General features: G+C 31.6%; 1 protein-coding gene across 1 annotated transcript in view; it reads left to right on the top strand.

Annotated features, from left to right (window-relative positions):
- Positions 1 to 22,344, top strand: part of LOC111707945 (transient receptor potential-gamma protein) — a 61,029-nt gene extending 38,685 nt beyond the window's left edge. Inside the window, exons 20-33 of the mRNA XM_023481140.1 lie at positions 7 to 109; positions 4,624 to 4,703; positions 5,126 to 5,195; positions 7,520 to 7,561; positions 8,028 to 8,208; positions 10,279 to 10,326; positions 13,038 to 13,211; positions 14,559 to 14,604; positions 17,764 to 17,865; positions 19,397 to 19,477; positions 19,899 to 20,074; positions 20,605 to 20,698; positions 21,063 to 21,422; positions 22,059 to 22,344. Coding sequence (XP_023336908.1) covers positions 7 to 109; positions 4,624 to 4,703; positions 5,126 to 5,195; positions 7,520 to 7,561; positions 8,028 to 8,208; positions 10,279 to 10,326; positions 13,038 to 13,211; positions 14,559 to 14,604; positions 17,764 to 17,865; positions 19,397 to 19,477; positions 19,899 to 20,074; positions 20,605 to 20,698; positions 21,063 to 21,422; positions 22,059 to 22,137 — 1,636 coding nt within the window. The 3' untranslated portion in view covers positions 22,138 to 22,344. The remainder of the gene's footprint in view (positions 1 to 6; positions 110 to 4,623; positions 4,704 to 5,125; positions 5,196 to 7,519; positions 7,562 to 8,027; positions 8,209 to 10,278; positions 10,327 to 13,037; positions 13,212 to 14,558; positions 14,605 to 17,763; positions 17,866 to 19,396; positions 19,478 to 19,898; positions 20,075 to 20,604; positions 20,699 to 21,062; positions 21,423 to 22,058) is intronic.
- Positions 22,345 to 22,803: the final 459 nt, after the last annotated feature.

Below are 22,803 nucleotides of genomic sequence, written 5' to 3'. Positions count from 1 at the left end.
ATCTAGATTCTGGGGACTGTTAATGTTTGGCACATTCTCGATCATAAACATCATAGTTCTGTTGAACCTGCTGATCGCCATGATGAATCACTCCTACCAACTCATCTCCGTAAGTTCTGTAAGTGTTTTATAGACTAACAAATATTTTATATAATATATATACAAACATGCTAACTTCACCTAACCACTACATACAGTCAGGTTAGTGTTTAAATGTATTCCTTTACCCTTCTACATGTTTTTCAGAGAATATATTTGTAAAGGAACTGACGAACACTTCCCATAAATTCCAATTTTCAAATCCACATCTCATTGCAACCTGATGGTGTAAACCTTAAATTGCAAAATGTAAAGTTTGAAGTATTAAAAGTCAGATTGCAAAGAAAGGATTACAAGTGTTCAGTTTATTTCCTCGCTTATTGTTTTGATTTTAAGTCAACCAAATATATAATATATATAAGTGTTGTTAAATATTCGGGGGGGGGGGGGCGTGTATAAAAATTCTCCCCACCCTTGATTTTATTTTATTAATTTGTTTAACAAGATGATAGCTGTTTTGTAATTATGTCACTATATTGCATCAGTTTTCATTGCATGTATACATTGTACAAATGTATTAACTTCTGCAGCAACTGCACTGGGATCAAAGAACGAAAAAAAAATGTCATGTCCGGGAATGTCAACAAAATCATTTTTGGTACTTCTATAAAACTTAACTTAAAAGGCTAGATTTAAATTTAGGATCGTCATATTTGAAGAGTTACAAGTCGTCTTAACAGTCTCATCCTTTGTGGGTAACCCTGCAGAAAACGAAAACTGTATAATCTTATATTCGCCCCAGATTGGGATAAAAACTCTTTTTTTAAGGCCACTTCAAGTTTTGTTGACAATTAATTCAAGACAAAGTATTTCTTTTAAAAATATTTAAAGATTTTAATGTTTAACAAATACTTGTTCTTTTTCGGAAAAAAATCTTTGAAAGGTTGTATGAAGGGATGGACATCGGTTGAGAAAGCTTTTACGTTTAAAAATGAAAAAAAAAAGTTTTTTTATTACGAAAATTAATCATTTTTTGGTGTGAAAACTAAACAATCCAAAAAGTTTCAAAGCAACTTTTTCAAGAAAAATCTTTGCAAAATTTACCCTCTTTCGTTTTTTTTTGTTATCAAAAACGAAAATTTCATATAAGAATTGCCCATCCCTAATTTGTATGAAGGAGATTTTAAGTTTTAAAATATTATTATTTATTTTGAAAATTAAAAATTTTCTGGAATCTTTGCAGATTTTTCACATTGAAAATGATGCTAAATTTTGTTAAATGGGTTGGGTTAAACAGCTTTTGCTCTCCCCAAATTTGCCCACGAGTTCCCTGAGCAATAAGCTAAAAAATATAATTTTTTTCAGCATTCGAAAAAAATTTCAAAATGTTTTTAAAGCCGGCACTTCAGCTAGTCCTTAATAGAGTTGAATTAATTGTTTAAGGGCGAAAAATGTGTTTTTTCTTTATTTTTGAAGTTTAATAATGTCAAAATGGAGGTCAATGACCTCCATCCCAGATTCCACGATGGTCCATATAGAGGACTAAAATTGGAGGCTGCTTAAAAATTTGTAGTTTTTTATCTTAATTTTTAGGACAAAGTGCAGCTTGTAAAAAATTTGGTTTAAAAAAGTGTAGAATTGAAAAGACCTTTTTTTAAGGTCTCTTTGATTGTTTATTTTTTGTATTTAAGTGTATCGAGTGTATCTAATCGTAATCAGAGTAAATGCACTCAAAACTAACAATCAAGTTTCTGAAATGTTATTAAAATGTAAACACTTTTCTTAAATCTTTAACTTCTATTGTTCTTTTAGTTGAGGGTTCATAAAGAGGGTAAAAAATTCGCCGACCAGGTAAATTAAATTGTCTCAAAAAAGTTTGGAACTTTTTTTTAAAGTTTAAAAAAACAGCATGCTTGGACACTAACAGCTCAATGTTTTTTGGGGGCTATTTTTTAAATTGTTTGAACAACTTTAATGCTTTAAATGTAAATTTTAAAGACTTTCATGAAATGAACTGAAATTTAAAGACTAAAAAAGATAAAACTAAAACTTTTAGAAATGCTAAATAGAACAAATATTTTCATCTTATTGTTTACATTTTAACTAACTATGCGGAAATATATTTGAAAATTGGATTTGCCGTGTAATTTTTCGTAAAAAGAAGTTCGCATAATTCCTTTGAAAAAAATTCAAAATCAAAGTCCAAACGGCAAATCCCAATTTAAAACTAATAATTTTGTTGAAATTTTTTTGTCTTAACGGTGAGTTTTCGTGTGCGTTTTAGAACGTAAAGTTTTATGATTGTTTTTATTCAATTGATACTTTACTGTGTACACTAAAAAAAATCAGAAGCACAGGGACTTGATGGCGACTTAACCTACCCCGCATTGCTAATTAATTTTGCACTGTTTTGGTGTGCTTTAAGTGTTTCTCTTGACTTTTCACAACTTACAATTAAACAATTTTTTAAAGTAAATTTTTGTATTTTTGTCGATATAAGAATAAAATCAAATTAAATTTTACATGCAGATACAATTTATGATATAAATGCCGCACGATAACCATACTTAATTAACGTTAAAACTAGGATGAACAAAAATATTTGAAAATGGTGAATAGTGCAAAAATAAGGAGATTAAGAAATTTGCAAATTTAATCATTTTTGATCATTTATCATTTTCCTTATTGACTGATGATTTGAAATTTCTTTGTAAAGAAAAATCATATTTTTCCGAAACGCTTTTTATGAAATATATATAAACGTTGAACTAGAATCTCATATACAAAACAAGCTTAGAAACATACTAATCATAAAAGAAACTGACAACTCATAAATAAAATAAACAACTCAAAAAAGAAGAAGACAAATCATAAAAGAAACAGACAATTCATTAAAGAAACAGACATCTCATAAAAGAAACAGAAAACTCATAAAAGAAACAGACAAATCATAAAAGAAACATACTAATCATAAAAGAAAACAGACAAACCATAAATAAAACAGACAACTTATAAATTTAACAGACAATTGAAAAGAGCATACAAATCATAAAAGAAACAGACAACCCATAAAAGAAACAGACAACTCATAAAAGAAGCAGAAAACTCATAAAAGACATCAATAGCTGACGAGATCGCGCCAATTGGTTTGGCGTTGATAGAAAACGAGCTAATGTTTGGTAGACGTCGATAGCTTGTGAGATCGTGCCCAGTGGTTTGGCATTGATCGATTACTAGCTAGTGTCCTTGTTGACATCTATAGCTGACGAGATCGCGCCCTTTAGTTTGGCGTTGATAGAATACGAGCTAGTGATCAGTTGACATTAATAGCTCATTAATTCGTGCCCAGTGGTTTGGCATTAATCGATTAATAGCTAGTGTCCTTGCTGACATCGATAGCTGACGAGATCGCGCCCATTGGTTTGGCGTTGATAGAATACGAGCTAATGTCCGGTTGACATCGATAGCTCATGGGATTGTGCTCAGTGGTTTGTCATTGATTAATTACTAGCTAGTGTCTGTGTTGACATCGATAGCTGCTGAGATCGTGCCCGTCAGTTTGGCATTGATAGGTTACAAGATTGTAACCGGGTTTAGACATTAATAGCTAAGAGGAACTGAATTGTACCTGGATAGAAACGGGCCTGAGAGAAGTTTATGGAGTAGGGTATTTACTACATGTTTACATTCCTCCCAGAAACTGCAGAAATTTTATTTGTAAACAAAACTATGGGGTTTCCTGTTATATTCCTCGGCCACGATTTGCATTGAATCATTTTCACATTTTTAATGATAATCTGGTACACAAATAGCGCACTAAAGTTTTTTTTTGTGCATGGACATTTTTTTATTTCCGCACGATTTTTCTAACCTGATTGCCACAACATTTTGCCAATGTGATTATAAAAAAATGTGCATGAAGTACAGGGTTACTTACAAGGATGAGACTTCAGAGACGATTGTAAAAAATTAATGATGTATGATTTCTTATATTCACTATTCTCTGCACCTTTAATCTTATTTATTTCTTTACCAAATCACCTAATAAATCATTAGATTGCTTTGTCTAATACAGAACACAGAATTTAACCTTAGAATCGTCACATTTTAAAAGGTTCTAGTCCTTTTTTACAGTCTTATCCTTTTTGAGACACCCTGTATGTTTTGTTAACAAAGTTAATTTGTTTGATGTCTGAATGTTTGTTTTTCTCTGTTTACCGTATTAAAACTGATAAAACTATTCTAATAAAAAAAAGCTGGGCAACACAGAAATGCTTGTTAATGTAATATTTCAATTTTTTTAAATATTTTAATTTGACGGTTTATTTATATATTGGTAGGAGAAGGATATATTGACAGTATATATATTGGTAGGAGAAGGATATATTGACAGTATATATATTGGTAGGAGAAGGATATATTGACAGTTTATATATTGGTAGGAGAAGGCGGATATATTGACAATATATATATTGGTAGGAGAAGGATATATTGACAGTCTATATATTGGTAGGAGAAGGATATATTGACAGTATATATATTGGCAGGAGAAGGAGGATATATTGACAGTGTATATATTGGTAGGAGAAGGCGGATACTGAGTGGAAATTTGCGAGGAGTAAACTGTGGATTTCCTATTTCGAGGAAGGCGGAACTGTTCCTCCGCTATATTAATTATTTAGAGGTACATACTTGAAGTTGTGTGGGTATAGTATATTAATTATTTAGAGGTACATACTGGAAGTTGTGTGGATCATATATATTAATTATTTAGAGGTACATACTTGAAGTTGTGTGGATCTAGTATATTAATTATTTAGAGGTACATACTTGAAGATGTGTGGATCTAGTATGTTAATTATTTAGAGGTATATACTTGAAGATGTGTGGATCTAGTATATTATTAATTTAGAGGTACATACTTGAAGTTGTGTGGATCTAGTATATTAATTATTTAGAGGTACATACTTGAAGTTGTGTGGATCTAGTATATTAATTATTTAGAGGTACATACTTGAGTTGTGTGGATCTAGTATATTATTAATTTAGAGGTACATACTTGAAGATGTGTGGATCTAGTATTTTAATTATTTAGAGGTACATACTTGAAGTTGTGTGGATCTAGTACCAAAATGAAGAAAGAACATCTCCAGACGGTGAGGGTGAGCATGAAAATTCATTTGTCCCGTGTACTCGTGTTGTACTGTTTTAAATTCTTAAAGCATATGTGCAGTAATAAAGGCATGCACAATGCACATGTACTTACTTCGTACTGTACTGATAGTTCATTTAGGCATGTTCTTCTTAACTTTTTAGGTAACCATTAAATTTGAATTTTTAACGGAATAGTTATATTATTGAAACGTTCTTGAAAACAAAAAATAAAAATTTTATCACATCTAAGAGTTATGAAGTTTCTAATGTTAGCTATCAAGTATATTGCGGCAACACTACAGACTTTTTTTGGAAGAAAAGGTGCACTAGCCGGTTGTTTTTTCATTCGTGATTTTTATTTATATCATATTGCTTGTTTGCTAAGGGATCCCTCTAAAAAAAAAAAATACTTTGATTACATGTTTTTTAAAGAAATTTTTCAATTTATTTTTGCAAGTTTGCAAGTTCTTTTATTTTTTTGCCACCTATTGCCCATTTGGCGCTGTTTTTGAAAGAACTACAACAAGTCAATGATTTTGCGCCATTTATGTAATTCCCTTTTTATTGATACGGTTGTCAGGCTTTATATAATCATCATCTTTCCTGAAATGAATTCTGTAGTGCCACAGAAAACAGAGATGGAACAAGAGAATTAAATATAATCAACACTATCACAGATATACATAGATAAAACAAGAGAAATAAATGTATTCAACAATACCGTAAACACATAGATAAAACAAGTGAAATAAATGTATTCTACAATACCGTAAACACATAGATAAAACAAGTGAAATAAATGTATTCAACAATATCGTAAACACATAGATAAAACAAGTGAAATAAATGTATTCAACAATACCGTACATAGATAAAACAAGAGAAATAAATGTATTCTACAATGTCACAGAATACATAGATAAAACAAGAGAAATAAATGTATTCAACAATACCGTAAATACATAGATAAAACAAGAGAAATAAATGTATTCTACAATGTCACAGAATACATAGATAGGACAACAGACTGAAATTCATTCTATATAGTACTACAGATTCATAGGTAGGTCAAGAGCTATAGTACCACATAATACAGAGGTAGAACATGAGAAATAAATGTATTCAACAATAAAAAATAGAGCAAAAGTAATTAATGTATATTACAAAAATACAGAATGCATAGATAGGACAAGAGACTGAATACAAAGATAGAACAAGAGAGTTAAATGCAAGGTTGTATAATAAGGTTAGTTACTCTCGATGCGCTCCAATGTACCTAAAATATCGTCTCCTCAGATAGATAGATAAATACCCAATATGTCGTCACTGATTATAGAGGTGAGAGTGACGTCATATTGGCTATTTATCTATCTTAGGAGACGACATTTTCCGTACATCGGAGCGCATCTAGAGTAACTAACCATATTATACAACCTTGGGTAAACGTAATGTACAGCAACACAGAATAGATCGAACAGGAAAGGTAAATGTATTCTGTACAGAACAAGAGTGTATAAAACAGAAGTGGTAAATGTATTCTTTACAGAATACAGAAATAGAACAAGAGAGGTAAATTTAGTGTATAGTGCTACAGATTACAAAGATAGATTAAGGGAGGAAACTGGAAAATGTATTGTACAGTATCACAGAATACAGAGATAGGTCAAGAAAAGCAAATGTATTGTGTATTACCACAGAATACACAGATAGAACGAGAGAGGTAAATGTATTGTACAAGTACACCCTAATGTAAGGAATAACTCATAAAATGCATGTCTCTTCATAGTTTCTAATATTTAGTTAAAGTTAATATCAAATTTTTAATATCAATACCAGAATTTAGATAATCTTTCATATTTTTGAGACACCATGTATGACATCTGTGAAATATAAAACCATTTTGGAAGATTTTTGTGTTTTTAAAAGCCCGTACGTTTTGGTTTATAGGTATAAAGAGAAGTATGCTCTGTCTGTTTGCTTGTATGTCCGATTATAACTCATAAACCCTAAAACCGATTTTCCTGAAATTTTAATGGGGAACTTGTTAGATCATCGGGCATATTCTTAGCTTGGTTTAAAAATGCTAAGTCGAGTTGGTGGAGAAAGTTTAGGTTTCCAGGCAAAGCTGGGTTCCAGAACTGATCCACAATGTTATATCATTGAACCAGACTTCCTTGTTTGCTGTTCTGTTGATCTTGTCAAAGTAAAATCAGCTCAACTTTTTTATTTTATCTAATATTTTCCCAGTCTCCGATTATTCTAGTGCCCTGGTTGCAAATTTATCCAAATCTTAAAAATATTTAAAATTGATAAGAATTTATTTCAGAGAAAAGTGAAGCAAGCTAGTGAACGGGATATAAAGTATCAGGTGAATAAAGATTAGTATTTTCCTGGAATTTTAAAAAACATATGCTTTCAAATTGACAGTATCTAAAGAACTGGATTCCTACAGAAAAAAAACTTCAATGGTTGGCGTTTAAATCAATACAATGAAGATGACTTTTCTTTATAAGTAAACAAAGACAAGCTGTTAATTGGCAACTTCTCTTTGTGTGTTTTTTTTGTATCCATGATGTTACAAAGCTTGTTAAAAATCAAAAACTAAAGTCGATAGTCGTCTTTATTGTATTGATATATACGACGATGATCGAAGTTTTTTCAGCTAAAAATGATTGAAACACTCTTCCTTCTTCAGCCAAGATTAACCGATCTATTATTGGTTTAATTAATCAAGAGCTTAAACCAATTAGAACGCGGTTAATCGCCCCGCGGTTATGTGAATAAGTTTAACCTTTAAAAGCTTCCATCTCCAAATGCTGAATTTGTATTACTAGACGATAATGCGTAATCTGGTGAGACGGTATGTGACGCAAGAACAACGCAAGGCTGAGAACGAGGGGGTGACAGAGGACGACGTGAACGAGATCAAGAATGATATTTCTGCCTTCAGATTCGAATTGATCGAGATCATGAGAGCGTCAGGGATGAAAACTCAGGGAGCTTCAGGGCCGTCAGGTAATATTACAGGGATAACCAGAAAACTCTAAAATAGGAAATCGACTTTTAAATACTTCGACTATTCAAAGTCATAAACTGAGTTGAAAAGTCGTCTTCCTATTTTAAAGTTTTCAGGTTATCACTGTGTTTACATGATCATAATTTATTATGATTTACATTTCTAGTTCTGAAAGATGATATCCTAAAGATAATATCCTAAATATGATATCCTGAAGATAATATCTTAAAGATAATATTCAAAAGATGATATCTTAAGGATGATATTCTAAATATGATATCCTAAAGATGTTACCTTAAATATGATAAACTAAGTATGAAATCCTGAGAATAATATCCTAAAGATAATATCCTAAGTATGATATCCTGAGAAAAATATCCTAAAGAAAATATCCTAAAGATAATATTCTAAGTATGATATCCTGAGAATAATATCCTAAAGACCCCCACCCCAACTCAATATTCACACATCTACACAGTTTGTTTTTAATCTTTGTGAAGAAACAATCTCAAGGAATAATAATTGTCTAAAAAAATTTTTTTAGAAAGTGAATATTTGAAAATTATCTTTTTCCCATCTCATAATCTGAGTTCTTTTCCCTTATGTCCATTTGACAGCCCAAATTTTTATTTTGAATAATCTTTTTGTTTGTTTATATTCTTGTGATTTTTACATTTTTTTAATTTTTTTAATCGATTTTGATGGTTATTATATCGTTAGAACTGACGAGGGTCAACCCAGACCGAAATATATTTTCAATAAATGTGGAACTAACATCTACTTTTTTACTCTACAGAGGTTTGGTCCATCACCATCACTGAATTTTAAATAATATCCTAAGTATGGTATCCTGAAAATAATATCCTAAAGATAATATCCTAAGTATGATATCCTGAGAATAATATCCTAAACATAATATCCTAAAGATAATATCCTGAGAATAATATCCTAAAGATAATATCCTAAATATGATATCCTGAGAATAATATCCTAAAGATAATATCCTAAGTATGATATCCTGAGAATAAAGATAATATCTTAAGTATGATATCCTGAGAATAATATCCTAAAGATAATATCCTAAAGATGATATCCTGAGAATAATATCCGAAAGATAATATCCTAAGTATGATATCCTGAGAATAATATCCTCAAGATAATATCCTGAGAATAATATTCTAAAGATAATATTCTGAGTATGTTCTTGAGAATAATATTCTAAAGATAATATCCTAAGTATGATATCCTGAGAATAATATCCTAAAGATAATATCCTAAGTATGATATCCTGAGAATAATATCCTAAAGATAATATCCTGAGTATGATATCCTGAGAATAATATTCTAAAGATAATATCCTGAGTATGATATCCTGAGAATAATATCCTAAAGATAATATCCTAAGTATGGTATAATTGTTGGGTATGTTTACGCTCAACTTTTTACCAGGATAAACAGTGATAAGTGGGTGCTCTACAAAGCAAACACAACTTTATTCAGCTAGACTTAGTAATAAACCAATCCAACCAACGGACCAACAAAAACAAAATAAACAAAAATAAAAAAGAATAAAAAAATTTTAAAAAATAAAAATTAAAAAATTAAAACAGAAAAAAAGTAAATAAAAATAACAAAGATTAACATCAAACAAACAAATAAATCATATTTCGGTCATATAACTATTTAAATTCTTGATATTAGATACATTGGTAGTTTCTGTAATTAATATCACGCACAGTTCCATTAACTTCGTTCTACTCTACTATAAACTACAGAAAGGAGTAGAAACTAGAATTCCAAATTAAAGAGGAAAAATAAAAAATTACCGCAAGTAAAGATTTTATACCTTAATCTTAATCATAAAGCTCTATGAGGAAAAAAATGTATGACTCGCCTCAAAACTTTATTTTTAATCCTTATTAGCATCCTGCAATGGGGAAAACCTTTGATATTTCAAACTTTATTTTTAGATCTTGTTGGATTCATGGCTTGAAATATTAAAGTTTTAAAACATATGGTTGCAAAGATGAATGGAATAGAAAATCTGATTTTGATTATTTTTTATTTAGGGCCTGGAGGGAAAAAGAATCGGCAAAAGGAGAGAAGATTGATGAAAGGCAGGATAAATCAATCAATCAGTTATAATTTTTCTATCTATGAATAGTGTTTTGAATTTTAACTTATAGATTTTATAACTACAGCACACTTGTTTCTAGCTTCAGTTTATCCGTAATAATTGGTAAAATCCCAAGCGTGATCACTTTGGTTTAGGGTTTCCAGCGAAGAGGAAAAATCGTTTCGCGAGAATTTTTTTTTTGCGACCATTTTGTTAATTTTTGCAATTCGTTCGCTAGCATTAAATGCGAAAATTTTCGCTTTTTTTCGCAAAATTTCGCTTCAATCTGTTTCGCGAAAAAATGGAAATTTTTGCGAAATAGAAAATGCGAAAATTTCGCGAAAATTTCTCAAAAAAATGGAAATTATGTGGCAAAAAACTGAAATTTCGCGAAAAATAAAACTCATTTTCAAAGAGGGATTTAATATTTATCCGCAAGTCCAATTGATGGATTAGCACAAAATATAAATATAGATTTAAGAACGACTATGAGACATCAGACAATTCATAGATTTGCTTGAAAATACTTTCTCGACCGTTATGATCTTTCTTCACTAAATAAGTTCTACTACGGGAAGAGCCAAAATAATTCGGAAACTTTAAAAGATAGCTAGTGAAATCAAATTCTCTTTATCAAACATTTATTAAAGTAAAGTAAGAGAAATTATTTATATGACATAACAAAACTTCAAATATTGAGCTATCAGAGCAGAGAATTCTTTTGAGCAATTAATTGTTGCAGCTATAAAACTCATGGTGTTACTAAATTTTAGCATTTCGCGAAAATATTTTCTCATTTTCAAGAAATTTTCGCGTTTCGTTCGCTGGAAACCCTACTTTGGTTTACTATCCCGGGGATGGCTTTTTTTGCTTACATAAAAACACTTTACTAAAATAATGAAAATAAAGCGCATTGCATTTAGCTGTTTATAAAAAAGTACATTACAATTTGTGGGAGGAATACAACCTGAGCAGATAGATTAAAAAGTACAATATAGGACACTGCACAGAGATTTCAAGAAATAATGCATGGCGTATCAAATGCGACAAATTGTTCCAACGCATTTTTTGTGTAGAGAACATTAAATAAAAGCAAAGAGAGAACACAAAAAATTGCATTTTTAAACTGTAAACTTCAGATGAACAATGAAGGCCTGAGAGTGAACAGTTCAGAGTTTGTTGAAGTTCCTCCCAGAAATTGCAGTACAGTTTTGATGTAAACAAAGATATGAGAGGTTCTTGGTATATTTCTTGGGTTTAATAGGTTCCTTACGTTTTCACAAATAACTCCTCTTATTAAAGAGCTATTAAGGAGAATTATGAATTTCTTAAATGTATATACCAGGATAAATCACGTTCCAAACCAGGACAAAAAAGATTGGCCCAGCTTGGATATTTTGGTGTACACCGGTTGTGCATGAAGTGTGCTTCTCTCATACTCTCTTGTAAAATGAAAAATTGGGGAGATTCGAGGTCACAAAGTCGCATATAGCATATATACTAACAGAGGTGATTTTATTGTAATAAAAGAGTTCTAGACAGGGAGACAAACAAAGATCACACTATAATGTTATAGATTGAGAAAAACAAGAAACTAGATTATTTTCTGCAAGAAATACTATTATTTATCTTCAATGTTAGGATCACAATATTATAGAAAATCTGATTATCTTTAAAATAAGAAACTTTTTAGGAAAAAATATTGATTTAAAATGTCATATTTCTTTTTGTGGCAAGCTAAATATTAATAAAAAGATTTTTAATAGAAGATAATTTTTATAATCATATTAAACGTTTGTCGGATAAACAAACAACTCACGGGCAGCCGTAGTACATTTGAATTTCCGAGCCGAGTCAACCTTTCCGGTCCCAGTTTGTACTGTACTGCACGGACATTGGCTTTATTAAGCAGACAATCAACAGGGACTAGCCGGTGCAACAAGGTTGACGCGGTCAGACTTTATGCTTCATATATGTTGAATTTACTTTTGCTATAAGGGCAGAGGTGCGTGAACTACTTGTGTATCTCAAAAAAGTGATCTTTTGGTAAATGGATTATAAAATGTAGAAATGTTACACTGTACACAAAGCTTCATGAGTTTTTCACATCCACAAATCCAATTAACTCATGAAAGCAGAAAACTTTCTGTAATTTAATTTTACAGAAAATGAACGTCTCTTGCACTCATACTTTTATATTTTTTGATAACTATTTCCTGTCGATATATATATATTTATATCTCTTATATTATAAAACAAGATAATCATAAATATATAGCCGGTCAAACGGCAGGACCGATTGGGCTGAAATTTTTTGCGGACACTCGTGAGTGTCATAGGCTAAAAAAAATCGAAAATTATTTCTTTTTTTCAATTTTTTTTTTCACTGAAGGAACTAGTATATATATATATAATGTTGTAATATCTGTTTGTCTGTTAGTCTCTCTGTTTGTTTGTTTCTCTGCTCATAGCTCAGGAACCCCTGGACTGATTTGCCTCAAATTTTGATTGGGGAACTCGGGAGAGTCACGGAAATACTCTTAGTTTGGTTTTGAGATTCTAAGTTGAGTTGATTGACTTCTATCAGGAAAAAAGCTAAAATCGTAATTTATGACCAAGTGTGGGTAAACGGCGGGAGTAACTATGATTAATCCGGGCAACACTGGGTTCCCATGCAAGTAAAAAATATGTTGATTGAATTTAACTTCTCAGGATTCCATCTATCCACAGGAGCCTCTACAACAGCCGGACCTTCCCCCGCATCCACCCCTGCTAACCCCTGCAACGATAAGAGGAGTAGTCTCAACACAGAGATATCTATAGATATGACTAAACGACCAGCTAGTAAAGGTGGTTTCAGCAGAATAGCAAGATTAGTTGGATCAGGTAAACATGATTTATTATGGTTTATTACGAAAAATATTATTTGCAGTGGTGACCAGGAAATAGGGGAGTTCTATTCATCGTCTTTTCATTAAGAATTGTCGCTTAAAATGGTTTTACCTATGGCTACAGCCTAGAACTAACATATTTGTATAAATGTTTAGCTAACTTTTTTAGCTAACATGTTCAGTTACTTTTTTGTTAAAGTAATCAGTTACAAATTCCTAATTCTTAAAGCGACATTTAAAAAATTTAAAAATGGCTACTTTCAGTCCACTGTTTTCTGGTAACCACTGTACATAAATTAATTTAGACAAAATATCTTAAAAACACAAAAAGAAATAATCTATACGAATAATTAAAAAAATAAACAGGCAATTCTATAATTGGATATATCTTATTTGCCGATTTCTATCAAATATCAACATGCATGATGCCTCAAAAGATGAGACTGAAGAGACGACTGTATGGAATTTATTTATCTTAAATAAAACATTCCTGGTTCTCTGGACTAATCTTGTTTCCTCTAATATCATATTACAAGATTATGTTTAAGACAAAAATACCCTTTTCAACCTTAAGATGTTAACTTTAGGTCGTCATTAAAGTCTCATCCGTTGTGGGTGTGCGACTAACTCTAAACAACAATTGTAAATGTTTTCCAAATGGTGACCCCCCCCCCCTCCCTCACCTCTCCCGTCAGCTTACACGAAAAAAAATGATATGACGCACGTACTTTCATAATAAGCGTATTATTATGACGCACGTACTTTCATAATAAGCGTATTATTATGACGCACGTACTTTCATAATAAGCGTATTATTATGACGCACGTACTTTCATAATGAGCGCATTATTATGACGCACGTACTTTCATAATGAGCGTATTATTAAAGATATATTTATATTGGAAAAACAGGAAAACAGACAAAATTCGATTATTTTATTTTTCGCTGTAAAATATAAATGCAGTTTTTAATGTGGAAAATATTTTTCTATGCGAAACAAAACTATGATAATGAGTAATTGTTAATATGAAAAATAATAAAAACTTGAAAAATGCCGGACACTTCAGCTACTTCTTTATAATTCTTTAAAATTCATCATTTTCATCAAAGTTTTTAGATTCTAACAAAAACTGGATGAGATTCTTTCAAAGTCCACGTCTTCTTGATTTTTTACGGTGAAGCCCAATTTCGCCAATCAGAAGCTAGTAGGACACATTAAGCCAATGATAAGTGGTAAATCAAATTTTTCTTTAAATTCTATACTTCGATAGTTCAATTGCTCGAATTTCTTCTTTATTTTTGGAAATATATTTAGTTTTCTAAATCATATTTGATCGGCAGGAAATGGGGGACAAAGCCAGGCCTCAGAGGAGAGACATCATGCAGAGTAAGTAGAGACATTAGACAAGGAAAATATGCATATGAAGTTTAAATACAAGAATATATATGAAGTTTATGGACAAGTATATATATATGAAGTTCATAGACAAGTATATATGTATATGCAGTTTATAGACAAGTATATATATATATATATGAAGTTTATAGACAAGTATATATATATATGAAGTTCTTAGACAAGTATATATACATATGAAGTTTATAGACAAGAATATATATATATGAAGTTTATAGACAAGTATATATACATATGAAGTTTATAGACAAGTATATATGTATGAAGTTTATGGACAAGTATATATAAATGAAGTATATAGACAAGTATATATATATATGAAGTTTTTAGACAAGTATATATATATATGAAGTTTATAGACAAGTAAATATATATAAAGCTTAAAAACAAGTATATATACATTTGAACTTTATAGACAAGTATATATACATTTGAAGTTTATAGACAAGTATATATACATATGAAGTTTATAGACAAGTATATATATATATGAAGTTTATAAACAAGTATATACATATGAAGTTCTTAGACAAGTATATATGAAGTTTATAGACAAGTATATATATATATGAACTTCTTAGACAAGTATATATATGAAGTTTATAGACAAGAATATATATATATGAAGTTTATAGACAAGTATATATATATATGAAGTTTATAGACAAGTATATATATATATGAAGTTCTTAGACAAGTATATATATATATGAAGTTTATAGACAAGTATGATGTATAGATAAGGATAAACAAAAATTGTGTGCATAGATAAGTATAGATAAATATGGGGTTTATAGATGAGTATTGACAAGAAGGGGGGTATAGACATTAGACAAGTATAGACACTTGTATGGGGTGTATTAGACAATTATTTATGTCGAGTTTATAGAAATGTATAGTGTATAAACAAGCATGGATTGTATAGACAAGTATAGACACTTGTATGGGGTGTATTATGTATGTCGAGTTTATAGAAATGTATATTTTATAAACGAGCATGGATTGTATAGACAAGTTAGACACTTGTATGGGGTGTATTAGACAAGTATTTATGTCGATTGTCGAGTTTATAGAAATGTATAGTGTGTAAACAAGCATGGATTGTATAGACAAGTATAGACACTTGTATGGGGTGTATTAGACAATTATGTCGATTGTCGAGTTTATAGAAATGTATAGTGTGTAAACAAGCATGGATTGTATAGACAAGTATAGACACTTGTATGGGGTGTATTAGACAATTATGTATGTCGAGTTTATAGAAATGTATAGTGTATAAACAAGCATGGATTGTATAGACAAGTATAGACACTTGTATGGGGTGTATTAGACAAGTATTTATGTCGAGTTTATAGAAATGTATGTTGTATAAACGAGCATGGATTGTATAGACAAGTATAGACACTTGTATGGGGTGTATTAGACAATTATGTATGTCGAGTTTATAGAAATGTATAGTGTATAAACGAGCATGGATTGTATAGACAAGTAAAGACACTTGTATGGGGTTTATTAGACAATTATGTATGTTGATTGTCGAGTTTACAGAAATGTATATTGTATAAACAAGCCTGGATTGTATAAAAAAGACACTTGTATGGGGTGTATTAGACAATTATGTATGTCGAGTTTATAGAAATGTATGTTGTATAAACAAGCCTGGATTGAATAGACAAGTATAGACAATTGTTTGGGTTGTATTATGTATGTCGAGTTTATAGAAATGTATATTTTATAAACGAGCATGGATTGTATAGACAAGTAAAGACACTTGTGTGGGGTTTATTAGACAATTATGTATGTCGATTGTCGAGTTTATAGAAATTTATATTGTATAAACAAGCCTGGATTGTAAAAAAAAGACACTTGTATGGGGTGTATTAGACAATTTTGTAAACATGACGTTAGTATAGACATATATAAATAGGCATGGATTGTATAGACATACATAAATAAGCACATTTATTGTACAGATTATCAATACATGAGTATATATAAGAGGTTCTTATTTACTTGTTGTATTCTCATTGCACCCTTATAGCCTTCTAGGTATGGTAAATCAGAGGTCCTGGTTTTATATGTAGATTTTGAGAATTTGCTATTTTATTCTGTTTTCTTGGGCTATGTATTTCAAACAATAAAGTAGAAACGTCATGACGGAAAATATTCCGAGAAGCAGGATGTATTTTCTTATTTTTTACATATTTTTGTATTTTTTCTACTTCGGGAAAACCCTCTGAAATCAATAGATTTCACTGATCCAGGGGGGGCTTAGATTGGGTGTTCTATTTTGTATTCGTTCAAGAAGTTATGTTGAACAAGAAACCACGATGTAATACCATAATTCAAAATTGTGTTGTACTTAAATTTTGCTTTTTTACATTGTGCAAAATCATTACTATATCTCTAGCATCAAATATATAGCAACACGTTAAATTAATCGTTAACGTCTGTTGTGAAATCCTACTCATTGCTATCAGAGTATGTTTTCTAAATAAAAATGTAACAAAAATTCTTTAAAGAAATCGCTGGTCCAAAAAAATCGATGAAAATTTGGCTAAAGGCTAAAGCTAAAACAAGTGTCTTATAGTGTTCAAATGTAAATATGCATTTTCACTGTCTAGGGCTACAAAATATGATAAGCGGGTTAGTGAGGTAAAATCAAATACCATGGTGTTGCGACACTTCAAAGTTGACCCAGTCTTGCTGCAACGTTGAATAGCATGCAGTCTGAATCAATCGGATTCAATTCTGATTGAGCACATACCCCTTTTCAGTTTAAGAACCAGTGAACACTCCATTACTTAATAAATGTCAACAAAAAGCTATACTCTGAACACTAAACACTCCATTTAACGTAGAACTTCTCGAAACTGTGTGGTGTGTAATCTATATGTCTGTATTAGAAAAGGAATCTTTTTATAGAAGAAACCTCAACGATAATAAATCTGAGCCGACTTTATAATTTCTCTTTTCTCACATTTTCCCAGATAAGTTTGGAAAGCTGAACTTAAGTGACGTTTCTGCTATTAAAGCCACGCCTCTGGCAATTTGTTTTCAACTCTTTTCAGGGATGTTTTCTTCGTCTAAATCTCTTTTGTATTTAGATTTGTCAAGTTTTTGCTTCAGGGCCCCAATGGCGACCACGGCAGCGGCGGCTGACTCTGATTCTGGCAAAAAGTGGGGAAAACTGAGTCTCACAGATGCCATCAAAACTGCAAAAGTTCCACGGTTAGTTTTACTAAAATTCTTGCATTAACTTAGATTTATCTTTTGCCGAGAGTCGGTCGTTATAATTACAGGTCTTTTTTTACTATTTTTAAACATTCACAACCTTTTGAAAATAAAAAAAAATACTTTATAATCATAGGTTTTAAGTTAACAAATACAGTATAGCTGCTCAGCGTTGAATATTTGTTCACCTTAATTGTTCCAGTGGAAAAACTATCTCGAATAAACAATATCAAAACAATTTCTCTAGAACCCCGGCCGCTATTTGTAAATTATAAGCATCAAGTTATTCTCAAAATCTGTGAGCTAATCATTATTATACAAAATCTTAGTCAATATTTTGATTTATTCTGTGCGCTTCTAAAAAGTGTTGAATTGTTTTTTTTTTAATTTCTTCCAACCAGATGTTTGAATAGCGGTATTATAACATTATTACAACCATTATGATATATTTATTTGCGCATAGATTTAAGAATGGCACTGATAATTTTGCGCAAATACCAGCATTTTGTATGGTATTTGATATGATGGGGGGGACAAAGGAAGAGAAATTATTAATAAATAATAAAACTTCAATTATTTCAAATATTTATGAGTTCCCCTGAAAGCAGCTTTTAGTGTTAAGGGAGGGGGGAGGGGGGGTCCTGAACAAATGAACGAATAGGTCCTGAACGAATGAACGAGTAGGTAGGACGAACAGTACAAATGTCCATGATATTGAACATACTTAGCTCAACAAATTATATAAACAATCATATCACATTAAACCAAGAATATGAACAAGAGTCAAATGTGTATAAGAAAATATATACCATTTAAAATACTGCATAAAAAATGTATACTTGGCATTTCCAAAATGTGGTAATGTCAATGTTACCAGAGATATAATGAATTTCGGCCAGATTTCAATTTCATTTAATAACACCAAAAAAGTCGAAACTGAACATGAAGTTCTCCATATCTCTGGTTAGCACAAAAAATGCAGAACCCATTTTGGAAATTACAAGACTAGGGATATTTTGTGATTATTATTAACTCTCGACTTTTATTGCTGAAATAAGGTTTACGAATATATCCCGCAAATTATCTTTAACACCAAGGACGACCTAAAATTAGTCTTTCTACTGTTATATTTCGTGGGACACCCTGTATCAAATATAGGTAAAATTGAGGCAAAAGGAAGGTAAAGAAAGTTGTGGGCATCTTTCTCAATTGAAACCTTGTAATTTATCAAAAAGGTAGACTTTTCAAGCAGATTTTAAAATATTTTTAGACTCAGCTTTAATGCTGGATAGAATTGGAAACTGTAAGTAGAGAATTACACTAAATATAGTAGAAGTTTTTTGCGCAATATTCGTGTAGGGATGCGCGCATTATTTTATTAGGATTTTTTGGTGTGCAAATATTTGCATCGTTTGCGCTTGCTTCCGCAAAATTAACTGAACTCTGATTTTGATACCGCGATTCCGAGTTTTGGAATTTTTATTAAACTTTCGGTACAACCCGCCATTTTATTTAAATTTGTTTGAAGATTAATGCGAGGACAGAGAGGAAACTCTAGTGAGGAATCCAGGGGCTCCCTGGAGGAGGGAGGAGACAATACTCTTCCGAGGCGAGATTTTTTTTTTTTTTTTACCCCCTCCCAACGTGAGCAAAATATTTTAACAATCCTTTAACTTAATACGGGAATTGTAGACGTGCTTTCAAGTAACCCTTTATTTGAAATATTACCCATCTTAATCAAGCTGTTTTACATTGAAAATATTATTGTTCCCGGAAATCACAGAAAATATTTTTTTTATTTCGAATTTTCAAACAATTGCATTGGACAGGATATGATATGTCGGGAAACATGTTAAATGTTACAGCGTGGGCTGAGTTTCAAGAGTACTCTAGCTTACTCTCCAGTTTCCAAACATGTACACAACTTTTAATTGGACACTCTTTAAATGGAGGGTCAATTTACCCGTTATTGTCCTTTTAATGATGAGAATTAATGAAAAACTTTAAATTTAACAAGAATCTGATATTAGAACCCGGAGTAGGAAGGATAAGTACCTGAAACCAAGAACAGCAGCAGGAGCAGGAGATTTAGGGGCTCCTGGAGCCGGGGATCCAGGAACTCCTGGAGCCGGGGATCCAAGTGCTCCTGGAGAACCTGGAGGAGACAATAAAGATCATCTTCAAGTTCTCACTCATACTCCACCAGGTAAAGGAACTGAGCTCTCTACTCAAACTCTAACATTATCTTTGCAACCTGATGCTGTAAACCTTAGAAATTTCAAACTTACGACATCAGATTTCATAGATGTAAGGATTATTTACTGAGAGGTTTAGGCAAGTAATCAGTTCCCTGTTAAAATTTAAAAATAACATATGAGCTCAGTTATTATCTAATCATTTTCGGGGCGGTGAAACTTACTCTCCACTCTTAAAATGCTACAAAAGTTGCTAATATTTGAATACACTTTGAAATTTTGAGATAGCTGCTTCAAAAATAGGCTAGAACTAGAAAAGAAATTAGTTACATCATTCATAATATACATTATTAAGATCATATTTAATAATTTTGCATTGCTCTTTCTAATAATACTATCCGCCCGTTCTACATCATTATGTTTAGCGAACTTCTCATATATAAAAATTATATAAATTCTGATTGATTTTAGTTTCCTTGTTTTGTAGGACTAGAGATATAAGATTAGGAACATGTTTTTCTAATTACTGTTTTGTTGGTAGGAGGGGTGGAAACCATTAATGAGACGGTTTCTAACAAATCATTTGGAAATGAGCCAAACATGCGGAGCAGTGGTAGGCTCCAGAGAACTAATAGGATTGTACATCATTATACAACTTTGAAAGTGTCTACACAATTCACAGTAATCACGACATTATTTTGTTTTATCTGAATTGAAAAAGGTTTCCCTTCCTTTCAAGATAAAGTAATTAATTTTTGTCACAAACTCTGATTTTCTAATCTCCAAATCTCTGCAAACCAATCTGTTTGATTAAGTTATCTAAGTTTAAAATATCAAAAGTTTTCATCATTAGGTTGCAAAGATATAAAGATAGAAAATTTGAGTTTCTGGCAAATTCATGTTTTCAACAATAATTTCGTAATACGTAAAATTCTAAGCACCATGTGTTGTCCAGTTTCTATAAAAAATCCTTGAAATAAAATGTTGACAATTAATCAGAATTGATGACGACGATTCCGGGTCTAAGTCAAGTCAGTCACGAACCGCCCGTTCCTCAACTAAGTCAGTAAATGGACAAAATGAAGTGCTCAAAAGTTCTGAAAAGAGCTGGGACCGGTTGGATCTAATGAAAGAAGATGGTTCCCTCCAACCTTTATTAGGTTCGGATCAAGGTTTTAGCTCTGGGTTAGGTCCTTCCTCACCCTACCGAGGCCCGGAGAGACGACCTAACACTGGGTTGGGATTGACCACTCCTCTCCTAGGTCCGGAGAGACGTCCTACTCCAGGTTTGGGAAGTATATCTCAACCTGCCAGCTTTCACAGCAATGTTCCCGGTCTTCAACCAATGTCTACTAGCAGGTGCTCAATGCAGAGCTCAGGATGGCTGTAGGAGCCATATAGGTTCTATCTAGGAGCCATCTAGGTTCTATCTAGGTTCTATCTATGTTCTATCTAGAAGCCATCTAGGTTCTATCTAGGTTCTATCTAGGAGACATCTAGGTTCTATCTAGGAGCCATCTAGATTCTATCTAGGTTCTACCTTGGTTCTATCTAAGTTCTATCTAGGTTCTATTTAGGTTCTATCTAGGTTCTATCTATGTTTTATCTATGAGCTATCTAGGTTCTATCAAGGTTTTTTCTAGGTTCTATCTAGGTTCTATCAAGGCTTTATCAAGGTTCTATCTAGGTTCTATCAAGGTTTTTTCTAGGTTCTATCTAGGTTCTATCAAGGCTTTATCAAGGTTTTATCTAGGTTTTATATAGGTTCTATCTAGTTTCTATCTAGATTCTCTCAAGGGTCTATCTAGGTTCTATTTAGGTACTATCAAGGTTCTATCTAGGTTCTACCTAGGTTCTATCAAGGTTCTATCTAGGTTCTATCTAGGTTCTATCTAGGTTCTGTCTAGGTTCTATGAAGGTTCTATCTAAGTTCTATCTAGTTTCTATCTAGGTTCTATCAAGGTTCTATCTAGGTTCTATCTAGTTTTTATCTAGGTTATATCTAGGAGCTATCCAGGTTCTATCTAGGTTCTACAGCATTACTCTGTCCAATGTCCATATTGTATTTAACTAGGGAAAGCATGAAAAGACATTTTTTAGATGTTATAAAGTTAAAAATGCAAGGTTTGTATTTAAAAAATTGGCCATTGATAGAACATGGGGTTGTTTTATAAATGAACATTTGTTTTAAACATCGACCAGTTCATAATTAACTTTTAACCCTACTACGATTGACCCCCCCCCCCTCTGAAAAATAAAAATGGATGTTATAAGCATATGTCACATGTTGATATTTGTCAAAAGTAAAAATGACTATTTTTCAATATTTTTCAAACGTACTTTTTGAACTTTTTTCAACCCTCTCCATTACAGGTCTAATTTTTTTGTTCAATGAGCAGGCTTTGACAAGATGTATACATGTATCACACTCCCCTATCTCAATTCTAAGTGTAAAAACTTAGAGGGGAAACACCGACCCCCCATTTATATTAGATAAAAATAGCCCGATCGGTATAGGGTTAAGTTAAGAGCACAAACAAGATCTTGTTGTAAAACATAAAATTGTTATGGAAAATTGGCTTCAACAAACCTTGCGTTTTAAACATAATATACCGATGATGTGATGTCTTTTTCTTGAATTAATCGTTCCTGTTTTGTCAAGATTCCGAACAAAAAAATATGGGTTCACTCTAAGAAATGTCAAATTTTCATCTAACAAAATGTGTGGGAGCACCGGAGC

This window comes from Eurytemora carolleeae, unplaced genomic scaffold (assembly GCF_000591075.1).
Source record: "Eurytemora carolleeae unplaced genomic scaffold, Eaff_2.0 scaffold849, whole genome shotgun sequence".
Lineage (NCBI taxonomy): Eukaryota > Metazoa > Arthropoda > Copepoda > Calanoida > Temoridae > Eurytemora > Eurytemora carolleeae.
The sequence above is the reverse complement of the archived record's forward strand: the minus strand, read 5'-3'. Positions and strand labels throughout refer to the sequence as shown.